Genomic DNA, 15,977 nt, shown 5'->3' on the forward strand with positions numbered 1-15,977 from the left:
TGTCTATTTTGATATGGCTCTTGAAGGAGTGTAAAATCCACACAGGATATAACAACGTTTGTTTTCAACCCGCTACCAGAGATCACAAAGAAAGGAATATATGATAACAACAAGAAGATGAGGAAAATAACAAAGAGAAGATTGAACAGAACTGTGAATACTATTTTGACAGAACTGTGTACATTAAAGCAGCAGCAAGAGAGATGATTGGATCCCTTTCTGAGCTCGAAACATGGGTACCCCCAACAAAAAATTAAAAATTTGGCTGTGTAATTTGGAATTAATGTGATTTGGAATTAATGTGATTTGATTGGCCTGTTAATAAAAATTATTTGAAAAGAAAAGAAAAGTTTAAGCAGTTATGAAAGCGCTTCTAGGCCTTATCCACTGCTGAGTAATCCATTGATAAAAAGGAAACTGAAATGTTTAAATTAACATTCTTAAAGAAACCAGAAGCTTTTCTGTTGGGAATTTTAGGCAGAGATATCCCGAAAAATATAAGAGAAATCTTTTTATATGCAACAGCGGCCGCCCATCTATTAATAGCATCTAATTGGAAGGGGGGAAAGATACCAACACTAACGGAATGGCAAAATAAATTATTAGACTATGTGGAAATGGCTCAATTAACAGATAGGTTAAGAGGTAACACAAAACAATCATTTTCTCAAAAATGGGAAATGTTTAAGAGATACAAAAAACAACAGCGACATATTATATATGGTAGTGTTTGAATGACCCTTGTGTACGTAAAATATTAAGAAATAAATAAAAATCGGTACAAGATGTTGTACGAAAGTATTAGAAAGTATATTAAATGTAAGGTAATAATTATAAGTACATTCAAAATCATAAAGGTCAACTATATTGGGAAAGGATGGGAAGTCTACATTTATTTTATTTTACTTTATTTTGTTATCGGTTACTTTATTTTATGTCACATTATTTGATCTTAGCTTAGTTGAAATCTAAGCGGAACTAGAAGTTTAAATTAACACCTTATGGTAAATTAATTTAAAAATATATATTTTCTTTGTATGTATGTGTATGCGTGAAGTTAAATCTGTAATGACGTTAATGAATTTCAATAAATATTTTTTTTTCCACGAAAAGAAAAGGAGCTTTTTAGTCCTATGAAGAGAAAGGGAAAGATGATACTAGGCTTGAAGTTTAAAGCAAGGGGAAAGGAGCATTTTTTCAGCCCAAGGACCTCACTTGCTCACTTCAGGCGCAATGAGTGAGTGGAGCAACAGATGTGACTTTTCCCTTTGTACAATAGTTGTACAATGTCCTGGTCAAGCAAAAGCAGGTTTTTCTGTATTCCCGGATCAAGGGCATAGAATCCAATGAGGGCATGCAGCAGGGCTGTGACCTAGTGATGGGGATTGACTTGGAGAGAGTACGGAGGGCTGGACTGGGAAACTTGGAGGGCTCCTGTCATGGACTGGCTGGATGTAGAGGAGTGGAGGGAGACACCAGCTGGGGAACCCCCAGGGGAAGAAGTCTCAGAACCAGGGGACTGGTGGTGGGGCGACAGTGAGTGGTCAGAGGGAGCAGACTGAGAGAAGTGTCAGAAGGAGATGAGGTCACAGGGTTTGGTGAGCAGGAAGAGTCTGTGGTAGAGGACAGTTCAAACTCTGAGGTAGAAGCGAAGGCTGGAGGGGTGCGGGGCCAGGAGACAGAGAGGTAGGCTGCTGAAGAAGCCAGGGAGTCTCCCCCTCCTGCTGCAACCAGCTCCCCTCCACCTGGTCTCCTAGGACATACAGAGAAATGAAGAGGGCAAAGCAGAGGGGGTTTGCAACTGCTTAAGAAAGACCCTGGAGAGGAGGTGCCTTAGCAAGCGGTGGGAAGATGGGGACCTTCTGTTCTCGCAGCTGCCTCATTGGGACAAGACCTGCTGGGAAGAGTTGTTGGGATCACTAAGGCTGCACTGTTTTGGTTTCTTTGAATAAAGTGTTAACTTCACTGACACTGTATATTCTTTGATTGACGACCTACGCTTGACACCAGTTCCTGACAACTCCCCAGGCTTGTGGTTTACTCCCCTACTTTAAAGTATCCTGGAAGGATTAGTGGAATTAGAGCCTCAGGAGTAGGTGTAGGAGTAGTACAGTGGTACCTCAGGTTACAGACGCTTCAGGGTTACAGACACTGCTAACCCAGAAATAGTACCTCGGGTTAAGAACTTTGCTTCAGGATGAGAACAGAAATCGTGTGGCAGCAGCGGGAGGCCCCATTAGCTAAAGTGGTACCTCAGGTTAAGAACAGTTTCAGTTTAGGAACAGACCTCCAGAACGAATTAAGTTCTTAACCCGAGGTACCACTGTAGTGTTTTTTGAGGGGTGACATTATATCCTTCTCCCTCCCTCCAAATCCACCACTTGGGATTCTGAATTGGCCAACTAGTAGATTTACACAAATCCAGAGGAATGAGAACACACAACATTCGTCTTTGAAAAAAACATTTTTCTTTTTAAAGGGGAAAGGAAAAAAATATGCTCCAACCATATGAGAAAAGGGTGGTGAGAAATTTCCGGTGACACACAAGTAATCCATTGTTTTTCTTTGGCAATGGTTACAAAAGCAGCAGATCTTGGCTGTGAGTCCCGGAAGACCTGTTCCCTGCCTTGCAGGCCTTTTCTACCTGGCCTGGGAGGGTGAGGCCTTGACTGGCTCCAGCTACGAAAGCTGAGGCTGCTGAACAGACTCTGTGGTTGGAGGGTGTTGTTGGCAGAGGGTTGTTGCTGGTGGGTTTTTGTATCTTTATTTTAGATTTTGATGTATGTGGAAATGGTTCAGTATGGTTTTGTATTTTGTATTGTTTTATTTATTGGTTTTGACTACTTTTGTTATGCTGTAGTTCTGTGTTTTTCTTCATGCTGTAAGCTGCGTCAACCATGATTTGAACTGTGAAAAGGCGGACATACAAATAAAATTATGTATGGAAGACAGGAGTGCCTGGCGTGCTCTGGTCCATGGGGTCAAGAAGAGTCGGACACGACTAAACGACGAAACAACAACAATGCAAATGTGTGCACGCTCTTGGAACACATCCCACAGGAAATTGATGCTGATGGCATTCTAGGGCACTTAAGACATCCTGAAAAATTGGATGGTACTTCCTCTAACCCAGGATGGGGGAATGTGCGGCCTCCAACTCCTATCAGCCCCAGCCAACATGACCAGTTGTCCGAGTTGTTGGGAGCTATAGTCCAGCAATATCTGGTTCCTCAAATCTGCTGTAACTGAACCATTTTGGCCAAGGGAAAGATGGACTAATAGCTTTTCTCATAGTACCCCTTGATTGTGTGGGAGGGTAGGCAGTTATCATTCACATGAAGAAGAAGAAGAGTTTGGATTTGATATCCCGCTTTATCACTACCTAAGGAGTCTCAAAGCAGCTAACATTCTCCTTTCCCATCCTCCCGCACAACAAACACTCTGTGAGGTGAGTGGGGCTGAGAGACTTCAGAGAAGTGTGACTGGCCCAAGGTCACCCAGTAGCTGCATGTGGAGGAGCAGGGAATCGAACCCAGTTCACCAGATTAACCGCTCTTAACCACTACACCACACTGGCTCTCTCACATGAGTGGTAGTTGGTTCCAGAAAACAGTCACCTTGATTTCTCTGTGAAGTGAGATGAGGTCTTTCTTTTTTCATATATATCCTTCCTTTCTTCTTCCTTCATGATACCCAAAGCAGTGTACATGTGGCTTCCATAGGGTTGCCCATCCAAACCCTGACCAGACTTGAACCTGTTTAGCTTCAGCAAGGTGCCTTCAGACCAGACCCTGGGACCATCCATCTGGAGTCAACCAAGACAGGAACAAAGCTGGTTTGAGGGATGTATCAGTCTGGGACACTAATCATTTGGTGACAAAACTCCTGGTGGTTTCAGTCTCACAGTGAGACGGACATCAATATGAACCAGGCTCTGGAATATTCAGTAGCATCAAAGGGCGTTGGCAGGGTGTCGGCAGAAGAAATTATTATCTTAACACCTCCACCGACCTGGGGAAGAAATTGTTTACAACTTTGCAAGCTCCTCCTGCCTGCTACAAGACGCAGATGCCCACAGCCGTGACAGCAGTGAAAAAGTGAGGTTGGAGAACAGCTCACAACTTCCCACCCCAGGTAAGTTTCAGCATATGTCAGAAATGGGAGTGAGATTGCCATTTATGTATCTGTCAGCCTCTCTAAGCACGTTGGCTATGTCAGTGGGAAGAGGCAGGTGGATCAACCTGCTGAGATGATGTAAATCCTGTATCATAACACAACATTGATTGTGTAGTACATTGTGTAGAACAACTCATCCTTGGACACTTTGCTGAGCTCAGTACAGCGTACAAGAGGAAGGTTTGTTGTCCATTGTATTTATGTTGCTGGAATTCTGCTAGTGCTGGGAAATATCCCTGAGATTTACGCAAGATGCTTGGGCTAAAAACCATTAAGTTTGGGGTGAAATAGATCTTTACTGGGTAGCATAAACTGTTGGCGTAGTGGCAGTGACTGGAATGCATATACCATTCCTTCAGAAGCTGCTGGCTGCCTGTTTCTCAATGTGGCTTAACCCTGATTGCGCAGAACCATTCATCCACACTCAGACTTGGGGTTGTGTCCAGTTGTGTTGCTCCCATGAAGGGAGGTTTTTGACCCAGCAGATGCTTGCATCAGTGGATCAGGAACAGAGGGCAACTTCTGCTTATTCACACACAAACACACACCCTGCAGACTCCACTGCCCACTCTTCATTAGAGGCTTGGTGGACACTTTGGAACAACATGGGAGGTGGCACCAGAGGCTGCAGAGGGGAGGGCAAATCATCAAAAATAGTCACCCATCCCATTTAGCTAACAGGTACTTCTGCTGAATTAAACTGGCTTCCGTCAACAGAATGATGATACAACCCTTTGATAGTACAAGTGGGGCTTGCCACAGAACGTTGGACTGTGGTGAGTTGGTCCTGTGCAGCTTTTGGCCAGATAGCTGTGTCCTTTTCCATTTCCCCAGCTTCCTGTTATTTTACTCCAACAGATACTTAGTGGTTTCTGGCCATGGAACATGCTCAGCCCTCATCGGGCCCCGCACCCCTTGGGCTTATTTTCTTTCTGTCCTTCTTTCTCTTCACACCCACCCACACCCTGCAAGCCTTGGTGTTTTCCAAAGCCTGGGGTTACATGGATGATGTGCATGGATGATATTATTCTTATGTTTTGGCTGTGTAAATTTTGATACTCAGTGAATTCACTATTAGTAGATAGGACTTTATGGGCAAGGAAACTGAGTTGTTTACCTGCTGTCCCTTAAGATGTGCTTCAACCTCAGTTTGAAGGCATCTGAAGGCAGCCCTGTATCGGGAAATTTTAAATGTCTAATGTTTTACAATGTTTTATGTGCTGTAAGCTGCCCAGAGTGGGAAACCCAGCCAGATTGAGCAACATTTTGAGCTGTAATTTTTATTACCTGTACCCCTTTAATCTTTCCTGTTGTTGTCTAAATGTTTACTACGCAGGCAAATAAAGAGAACCTTAACTAGTTGCCATGAATTTCACTCTGGGCAAGATGCTGATGCTGATTGCATTCTTCTTTGTGGGTATCTTTTCAACCATCTTTAACAGGCGGTATTCCCACTGGACTTTACTATTGTTCAGGATCATGATCAGGTAAGTGTTTACCTAGGGAGATATATGGGGTGACTTGTAATGCCTTGGTCAAAGAGAGGCGAGTATCAGCATGCATGGTCTTACATAAAACCTGGATGAGAGATCACACAGGAATCCCTCATCCTTGGCTCTGAATCCTACCCCTACCCCTTGCCTTGGGGAATGTATTTTGGAGAAGAAAAGGCTAAGGAGTAAACCCTACACAAGTGTGGAGTCCCTAAGATGGTTGGATGGTACTTTGCATGTCTCCTTCCAGCAACTCTTGCAGCCAAACATATTGCTCTGCTTTCCTTTGGACCACATCAGCGAGGCTGAGAGGAGGGTCTTGTTGTCTGGGCAGCCCAGGACCTCTGTACACTCTGCCCAGGTCTGTTGCCTCAGGGGTGTCACTTTGGTGCTGTAGGGGTTTGGACCAGATGACCTTCCAACTCAATTCCATATTGGTACAGGAAGTACAAGTTAGGCCGGTTGGCATTTTAATGCAAACCAAAACTAATTTCTCCTCATGGTAGAGTTAGACGGCTCCTTCCGCTCCTCACTTTAACTGGAAGTGATTCCTCTGAAGAACCACCAGTCTCTTCATCTTGCTTCTCTCTGTGCTTTTAGGTGCAAGCGTCTGAAGAGGGGCATGAAGGTGAAATTCGTTGAACATGAGGGCTACAGGTTCTGTTATTTCTGCCGAGGGAAACCAGGCTCCCAGCCATCGGTGCTGATGCTTCATGGCTTTTCATTCAACAAAGATATGTGGCTAGACACCATCAAAGTAGGTTTCCATTTTTCCAATCGGGCAACTTTCATGTCTCTTTTGTGCCTTCTCTGAGACTGCTGGAAATGACCAAACGTACCCAACTTTTACACCTTCAGCATTTTACTTGGGGCATTCCCCCCCCCAAGCCATTGTCGAAAAGGCAAGAGTTTCCCCGGTGAGGCGTAAAGTGTGAGCAGCTGCCCTAAGGACACACAGCATCCTCATCTTTCTGTAGTGCAGGGGTTGGGGGCATCATGTGGCCCTCCAGATGCTGTTGGACTCTAACTCCCATCAGCACCAGCCGCAATAGCCAATGGAATGGGTGAGAGGAACGTTACTCCAGCAACATCTGGAGGAGCCATAGTTTCCCTACCTCTGATGCAATGTATTAAGATGCCATAGGTAAAGGTAAACGGACCCCTGACCATTAGGTCCAGTTGTGGCCGACTCTGGGGTTGTGGCGCTCATCTCGTTTTACTGGCCGAGGGAGCCGGCGTACAGCTTCCGGGTCATGTGGCCAGCATGACTAAGCCGCTTCTGGCGAACCAGAGCAGTGCACGGAAACGCCGTTTACCTTCCTGCTGGAGCGGTGCCTATCTACTTGCACTTTGACGTGCTTTCAAACTGCTAGGTTGGCAGGAGTAGGGACCAAGCAACCTGGATCAAAATTGTGGAAGTACAGCTGTGAGGCCAGGCTTGTTGATCTAGAAAAGGGAGCCAAGCTGGTGTCCCCCAGCTGCTATTGGGCTACAACTCCTGCAGGCCCTATGGCCAATAGTCAAGGATGGTCCCATAAGCCATGTGGTTGGCCACTGTGAGAACAGCATGCTGGACTAGATGTTCCCTTCTAATGTTCCTGTGATGGGAGTTGTAATCCAGTAACAACCTGGCTGCTCCTGGGTTGGGAGAGGAGTGATTGTTGCATTAGATTTAAAGTCTGGCATTCAGCTGCCCAACTACCCCATGCTCCAGGGGGGAAAAGGGACCATATCATAAAGAGGGAGTGGATGACCAAGTGGTAAATCTTATTGTTTGCATGATCTTGCATCTCAGGCATTGCAGCTCTGCCTTTTTAACTTAATCCTATCTACCCACTCCATAATACACTCAAACATTTTCTCACTGTATATGTTTCTTTATACCATAGGCTAAAGAAGGGTGTAATGGTATTTATTTGGGCACATCAACCACTCCACCCCTTCGATAATGACCAGCCCAATTATGGTTGCTTTGAATTCTCGGCCTCATTTCCGATGCCGTCTTTCCCCAGCTCTTTCCTAAGGACCTCCACGTGGTCTGCCTTGACATGCCAGGCCATGGAGAAACCACTCGCCTGCTGGCAGAAAGTTACACGGCAGTTAACCAAGCGAAAATGATACACCAGGTAAGGCTGGCAAGCAAGTGGTTCTGGACTGGTAAGGGCGTCACCGTCGCTGATCAATGAAATATGGAGATTGCCTTGGCTCCGATTGCTTAAGCTGGAGCCAAGGAGCTGGTTTTGCAATTGCTCACCAGCAGGGTGCATTGCAGTTTTCCCATTCCTGCGGAAGGCAACGTCTCCTGGGCTCAGCTTTCCTTGAGAACCTTCCTGCTCCACAGCCTCTGCTGACTATTATTTTAAAGAGAATCCAAAGTAGGAATGATTGGCAGCAGCTAGGGACTTGCTTGGGAAATTCCCTTTGCATGGCGAGTTCCCGCCCCCACCAGGTGTAAATAATGATGCATGACACAATTATTAAGGTTAATGGGCTAAAAAAGACCACAGCTTTATTGGTTACAGGTGATGAGTGGTATTGGTTTAGGCATTGGTCTTAACTGACTATATCCGATTTCAGCCCGTCTGCTTGAAGTCCAGGAAGGGTTAACCACCAGTAGGGGGAGTCCTGCTGATGCACATCAACTAGGAACTTCCCCGGGTCACCGATAGGGGGCGTGCCTTAGGCCCTCACCTCCTTAGGCTTCGGATAGGGCCACGCCCCCCGGAATCCTTTATCGGACTACCCTTCCATGTGGGGGGCAGGTGATGGCGTTACCTCCCCTCTTCCATCTACAGAACTATACCAATGCCTAACCACCAATACCCAGAAAGTTGTGACAATTTGCTACAAGGTAGGCGAAAACCAAGTGGCTGGTGCCAATTTGCCAAGTGGAAAAATTCCTACCAGGCCCCTCAACAGCGACCAACCAAGGTCCATAGCAAGGTCAAAGACAAAACCTTAAAGGGCGGGAGGGTGGGAAAGCCAAACAGCTGTGGAGCGGCAAAGAGGGAGATCCTGCCTTAAATAGGGCAGGCCATGCCCCCAGAGCCAGCCGATTGGCTGGCCAGGTGGTGACACGGCTGGGAATCCCCCCAATCGCACGGTAGCTGGGCTCCAGCCACTGCGCGTGTGGTAGGGCCGTGAAGCCCACAACCCCACCTCCGCTGAAGGGCAGAAGTGACTAAACCGGTAAGGACACCTTTAACATCCAGCTTAACCTCATGCTCCTTCTTTCAGTTTGTTGAGTGCATTGGCCTGAACCAAAAGCCTTTCCACCTGGTTGGCATGTCCATGGGCGGAACAATTGCTGGTATTTATGCGGCTCAGTATCCATCTGATGTCTCTCACTTGTCTCTCCTTTGCCCACCTGGTGAGTGTCTGAGGAGGGGTGGGGAATGTCAGACCTGGGGACCAGATGCAACCCCACCTCCCACAACCCCTCGGCCTCTCTATTTCATCCTCCGAACTCTCCCCAGCTCACAACCCTCTCACCAACCTTGCTTTGCATCCCAGATTCCTGACTGCAATTTGTCCTTGAACACCGATGATTGCCTCTTGCTTGTCTGACTGAAGGATAGAGAGGACTGTGTGAGTGTATATGGAAACTAGCCCTATACAGTGGTACCTTAGGTTACATACGCTTCAGGTTACAGACTCCGCTAACTCAGAAATAGTGCTTCAGGTTAAGAACTTTGCTTCAGGATGAGAACAGAAATCGTGCTCCGGCGGTGCGGCGGCAGCAGGAGGCCCCATTAGCTAAAGTGGTGCTTCAGGTTAAGAACAGTTTCAGGTTAAGAACGGACCTCCAGAACGAATTAAGTACTTAACCTGAGGTACCACTGTACTATTAAAGCACATTCTTCCCCTCAAAGAATCCTGGGCACTGCAGTTTATCCCTCACAGAGTTCCCGCTCCCAGCAACACATAACAAACTACCAAGCCCAGAATTATCTGAGGTGGAAAAATGTGCTTTGAATGTGTTCAAAAGGTACAGTGGTACCTCGGGTTACAGACGCTTCAGGTTATGCGTTTTCAGGTTATGGACGCGCCAAAACCCGGAAGTACCAGAACGGATTCCTTCTGGGTTTTGGCCATCACGCTTTGCACATGCGCAGAAGCGCCAAATCGCGTCATGCACATGCGCAGACGCAGACGCAGCACTGCAGGTTGAGAACGTACCTCCCGCACAGATCACATTTGCAACCTGAGGTTCCACTGTACAGTGTTTCGTTCTCAGTGCTGCTCAGAGAGTAGTTACTCTTCACAGACAGACACAGTGGTACCTCGGTTTTCGAACGTAATCCACTCTGGAAGACTGTTCGACTTCTGAAACATTCAAAAACCAAAGCACAAAGGGAGGTCTGCTGATTTAATTGAGAAAATTGAGAAACACTCAACGGAAGCCGTTTGACTTCTGAGGTGCTTTCGAAAACCGAGGTACCACTGTATACAAATATATACAATATACGGGGAGGAACATAACCCATACATTCTTACATAAATTTGAAATTATTATCCTAACACATATGTTAATATCAATAGCATACCACATTTGGCAACTGTGCTAGGACTATTGAGGTAGCCACCAGCAATATTCCTTGCTCCATTAGCTCACTCCAGTCCCAACTTCTATTCCAGCTGTTGCCAACTTGGCCTTGCAGATATTTGCTGCACTACATCTCCCATCAGCCCTTGCCAGCATGCTCTTACTGCCTGGGGCTGATGGGAGTTGTGATCCAACATCTAGATGGGGTCAGGTTGGCAAAGGCTATTGCGGACTTTCAGCACTGTTCTGTGGTTCCAGATCTCCCATTTATAGCAACCGGTTGACCAGTAACTACATTTCTAAGCCACACATTTCCTCCCAACTCTTTAGGCCTACGGTATGCAGCAGATAATGAGTTCATCAAACATTTGAAGGAGCTGCGGAAGTCTACCAACTCACACAGCAACCCTCTGGTTCCTTTGACCGTAAAACAGGGAGAAAGTTTGCTCAGACTTGGCTTACACCATCCCAGCAGTACAAACATGCAGGTGAAGAGGTAGCGCCCTGAAAAATTGTAGGACTCTGGCCTAATAGTTTGGAACAATGTCCCAGACCTTGGCAAGCTTGTCCACCTGCCTGCCTGCCTGTCTTCTGCAGCATTTGGTGGTACAGGCAGGAGAGGCACGAGACGAAATCTGAAACAGAAGGCTGGGTAAATAGACTGTGTTTGGTGAACTTGCAACTTTTCACTTGTCAGGGATTCTTAAGCTCAGTTGGTTAGAGCGTGGTGTTGTTAATGCCAAGGTTGCAGGTTCGATCCCTGTATGGGACAGCTGCATATTACTGAATTGCAGGGGGTTGGGCTAGTGTCAGGGTTCGGGGAATCAGCCCCCCCCCCCCGTGGCTGTAAATGAGCAGATCAAACGAAAGGAATTCTTACCAGTTAGTTTCTTTAATAAACACAGCAAAGGGCAAAAGAAAGCATCTAACCAGAATGGCGGTGCTCCCAGTAAAGGTCACTCCCCCTTCCGTCCATGTTAATCCACATCACTCCCACATTTTGTAATCTGAGTCTGTAGTCTCTGCGCTTTCTAAGCTGACACTTTCTGAGCTCTCCGTGTCTTTGGGGAAGGGATGTGTGTGGATACTATCCAGAGACTGTGAATCTGTTAACTCTCTCTCTTCTAGTTTTTCTTCTGCTAGCTGTTCCCCATCCAGTATTTCCCAGCTTCTGCCTTCTGCACTATGCCCTTCTGCAAACCACGGTGCCAAATCTATACTGTCCTCCTACTCCTGGGAAGATTCAGGATCAGGGGAGGGGGGAGGGGGAAGCTCCCACCATTCTTCCTCGGTGCAGCCCTCCTCAGCACGGTCCCTGACTGGTAGATGATCCTCAGGGTCTCTTCCAACTCCACAATTCTATGAATCTATGATTTTTAGCTGTGATTGCTGTATTGCAGAAAGTTGGACTTCTTCTTCTTCTTCTTCATTCTACCTCACCCATCTAGCTGGGCTGCCCCAGCCACTCTAGGCCACCCTTGGGATCCCTCACAAGACTACATTTCTATGCTTCTAATTAGGAGAGAGCTCCCACAAGGAACTGCACTGGAAACTTCATCCATCCATTCATTATATAGTGCCATCAATCTGCATGATGCTTTACAGAGGATAGGTCTCTGCCTGAAGAGCATAAGACAATATAAACGGTGAAATGGCAGGAAAAGGGGGCAAGTGCAGTCGGACTTAAAAGTCGCATGTGTTGAGGTTTGGCTTGGAACACGCGGAAGCTGCCTTATTTTGGTCAGACTATTTGAAGAGGCCCGTAGTGAGACCATTGATCCCCTGCTGGTGAGGCTTGCTGACCTTTCGGAAAAGCAAAATTTTGACCTTTTCCTGTTAGGCAAAGATCATAAGACGACCCGGATGATCACCAGATTCTGTGTACAGATCTGTAGACACAGACCATTCCTCAACCCAAACTAGTTCGTTAAGAAAATCCCCAAACTCAGTTCCATGGGTGACTCTGGGTCATGTCTCTGTGGTAGCTTAGTTTTAAGTGTCTTATCACATTTATAAATTTTAAATTTCTTGTTGTACATTGTTTTAAATGTTTGCTTTCCTTCTGGGATTGTACCCCCAAGTGTGTTTTATAAGCTGGTCTCCGAACGTAAACAATTATCTATCTATCTATCTGGTCAGACCATTGGTGCGTGTAGCTCAGTTTTGTGTACAGGGGTTGCCAGCCTTTCCAGACCTTCTTACTTTTCTTTTTTCTTTTCTTCGTCCCCTTAGCTCCTAAAGGGCTATCTGGAAGACAGGAGGCCACACAAGTCTTTCTTCTTAAAATGTAAGTTCAATAGCATTGCCTACACTCTGCCTGGGGAATTTCACAGAGGCTGATCCTGGTTTCCTATCAATATGCTAGATGGAACAAAGATATGCAGCCCAGCCCAGCTGTTGTCTTGTGTTTTGTTTTGTTTTTAAATATATTTAAATGTTATTAACATATAAAACATATACAAATATATTTACGCAATACACATACACAACACGCTACCTTATTTTCATAACATAAAACATACCTACATTACTCTATATAATACCTACCTATACTATACATATCAACATACCTACACACCTACCCCACACGGACACCCACCAAGGGACTTGACTTCCAGCCGTTCTTGTTACGCTACTTTATTTTTCCAACTAGCTTAAACGCATTTCATTATTTCTTTAATCTCTTCTTCTATCTTGACTTTACTCTCCTTTCACTCTAATCATTTTCTGGATTCACTCTGTCAGAAGTTCTACTTTTTCTACATAAATTTTGATGTACAGTGTTATCTCGGGTTACATACGCTTCAGGTTACATACGCTTCAGGTTACAGACTCCGCTAACCCAGAAATATTACCTCGGGTTAAGAACTTTGCTTCAGGATGAGAACAGAAATTGTGCTCTGGTGGCGCGGCGGCAGCAGGAGGCCCCATTAGCTAAAGTGGTACCTCAGGTTAAGAACAGTTTCAGGTTAAGTACGGACCTCCAGAACGAATTAAGTACTTAACCTGAGGTACCACTGTATTCCTTAAAGATAGCCCCCTCCTTATTCACTTTTTGTACCATATCTCCTCTTATCCTCCCTGTTAGTTCGGCAAAATGGAAGCTGTTGTCTTGAGGCAGCAGATTTGCTGCTTGAAGCAGTCTGGCTGCACCTAGGCTCAGCTTAGCTTACATCCGCTCCATACAGTTAAAGCACTCTTGTACCATGTTTAACAGTCAGGGGAAACTCCTGGGAACTGCAGTTTGTTAAGGATGCTGCGAGTTGTAGGTGTGTGAAGTCAGCAGAGGGTGGTGTCCATTGGGATAAGTAGAGCGTTAGGCAGGAGGCCAACAGTAGGTGGAGCCAGAGCCAACCGATCAACTAATTCTAGTTTTGCCCCTTCCCTCCTCCCTGCTTGAGTTCTGCAAGGACAGTGCTAAGACTTAAGGTGAAGGAAGCTGATAGCAGGTGCCACCCTCTGGACTGGTTGTAAGGAAGAAGGCAGATTTGTCATGAAAAACAGAGTTAGGTTCCTTTTTTACCTTTATCAGAGCATTTTCAAGAAAGACCAAATGACACAATTAATTTAATCAGTTCTATATCTGTAATTCAATAACGTCTTTATCCTTGATTCTTCGGAGCCCAACCATCTGGTTCTCATTCATACTTCAGACATTCATGTCCATCCATATCGGCATTCAGACCCATCAAACATACTAAATATATAAGCAATTATAAAATGAGATCAAATTTGATTCTCACAGACCATTCCTGTGACTTAAAAACATCTTAGTAAATCACATATATTCTGTAAGAGATTCAGCATATCCCTGAACATTCGGAACATGCATGTTGTTGTTTGATAGTTTGGGGAGCTTGAAACCAACTGTATTGAAAGAATACCTTTAATATTACCATAACATCAGTGCCCCACTTGCTGTAATCGACCAGTTCCCACTGCACCCTTAACAAACTACAGTTCCCAGGATTCTGTAAGGGGAAGCCATGGCTGTGAAAGCGGCCTAAGAGTTCGTTAAATGTATAGTGTGAATGTGGCCTTGCGCAGAGGCAGATTTAGGGCAGTGCAACCGGTTCTGCCGCGCCAGGTACCAAGCCTAGGGGGCGCTGCAGGGCATCACAACTATGACGCAGTTAATTGAGCAGAACAGAAGGTGAGAGGCGGGGATTTTGACCTTGTACAGGGCTCTGCTGAAATCTGAAAGACCAAAATCTGTCCCACCGTGCGCATTTGTAAATAAACCCAAATATTACAATAATAATAATAGTAATAATAATATTTATTTATACCCCGCCCATCTGGCTGGGTTGCCCCAGCCACTCTGGGCGGCTTCCAACATATATGAAAACATAATGAAACCTCAAACAATAACAATCTGATCCAATATAAAAAGTAGCAATAACTTTAAAATAAACAACTTCATATCAAACAAAGCAACATTCAACAATCCATCAGAATCAGTGAACAGTAAAACTACACATCAGCAAATAATAATTAAACCGTTTGCACTTATCAACCACAATAAAGAATTACCATACTTTTCCATGCATAATACAAGGATTTTTTACGTGAAAGTAATGTTTAAAAATTGGGGTCGTCTTATACACGGGTAGTGCTGAGGAGGGACGGGTGATTGGTTGCTGCTGTGAGCCGGAGATTGTCAGGTGGCAGTGCATGTGATTGGTGGCTGTGGAAATGGCTTTTTTTTTATTTGCTGTTGCAAAACAAAACAAAAACAAAAAAAGCCATACGTCTCCAGATGTCATTAATACTCCAACTTCCATCAGCCTCAGCTAGCACGGCCAGTGATAAGGGATAATAGGAACTGTGGTCCAGCAACAGCTGTGGGGAGAAGGGGGCGCAGGGTCTTCAGGCCTGCTGACTTTAGGCACTCCTTTGCTTCCTCACAGAAAAGTGTCAGGACATATCACATTTTATGTCTGTAGCAATCTCTAAAGAAGGGTGCTTATCTGCATTTTCCCACCAACAATAAACAGACCAGGGGAGCAATGCACACAGCATTAAGATAGGACACACTTTTTCATGTGTGGGGCTGGCCCTGTGTTTCTAAGAAGACATGCAAAGTGACCCTCTGATGATTCAAAATGGTTTGAACGTGGTTGTTGGGCTTCTGGGTTTCTCTTCTGCTGCAAAACAGACGCACACCTGACTTCAGGGCAACAAGCCTGGAAATGCTCAAGGGTAAAACGACCACAGAAACAGGCCTCACTCTGCTTCTTTCTTGGAAAAGGCTTTTTAGACATGTCCAGCAAGGAGTCCAGGTACCACTTGCATGACAGCATGAGCAAGATCAGGGCTCCAGCGCAAATCATCTGGGGAAGGGAGGACAAGGTAAGCTAACTGGTTAAATTAGCAAGGGTACACTGGGCTAAAGATTTAGGTCATCATATTGACATGACCTCATGGGGAAAAACTGTGGAGAGTGGATATGAAATTTACAGCCCATTTTAAAGGAAAAATTTTATGAAAACGATATACAGGTGGTATTTAATGCCAAATAAATTAGCAAAGATGTATGGACTGTGTCCAATAAATTCTGGAAGTGTAAGCATAAGGAATGGACAAAGCAAGATGTATTTGTAGGTAGAGTTAAACGGATGTAACAAATTGAGAGAACTGTTCATGAAATGGTCCTGAACTGGTCTCCTGTAGTGTGCTTTGGTAATAATAATAACAATTTATTATTGATTATTGATTAGAATATTTGTGTGAGATTGTACGGGAAAAATACGGAATAACAT

The 15,977-nt window shown here is 45.2% G+C and overlaps 1 protein-coding gene across 1 annotated transcript in view; it reads left to right on the forward strand.

The window, feature by feature from the left end:
* The first annotated feature begins 3,992 nt into the window (after nt 1-3,992).
* LOC308465070 (uncharacterized protein) overlaps nt 3,993-15,977 on the forward strand; it is a 30,079-nt gene continuing 18,094 nt past the window's right edge. Inside the window, exons 1-8 of the mRNA XM_080984896.1 lie at nt 3,993-4,134; nt 5,513-5,663; nt 6,270-6,426; nt 7,682-7,795; nt 8,907-9,039; nt 10,546-10,703; nt 12,448-12,502; nt 15,467-15,567. Of these exons, the coding sequence (XP_080841022.1) occupies nt 5,542-5,663; nt 6,270-6,426; nt 7,682-7,795; nt 8,907-9,039; nt 10,546-10,703; nt 12,448-12,502; nt 15,467-15,567 (840 nt within the window). The 5' untranslated portion in view covers nt 3,993-4,134; nt 5,513-5,541. The remainder of the gene's footprint in view (nt 4,135-5,512; nt 5,664-6,269; nt 6,427-7,681; nt 7,796-8,906; nt 9,040-10,545; nt 10,704-12,447; nt 12,503-15,466; nt 15,568-15,977) is intronic.

The sequence above is a fragment of the Podarcis pityusensis genome (genome assembly GCF_964106645.2).
Source record: "Podarcis pityusensis genome assembly, chromosome: 2".
Classification (NCBI taxonomy): domain Eukaryota; kingdom Metazoa; phylum Chordata; class Lepidosauria; order Squamata; family Lacertidae; genus Podarcis; species Podarcis pityusensis.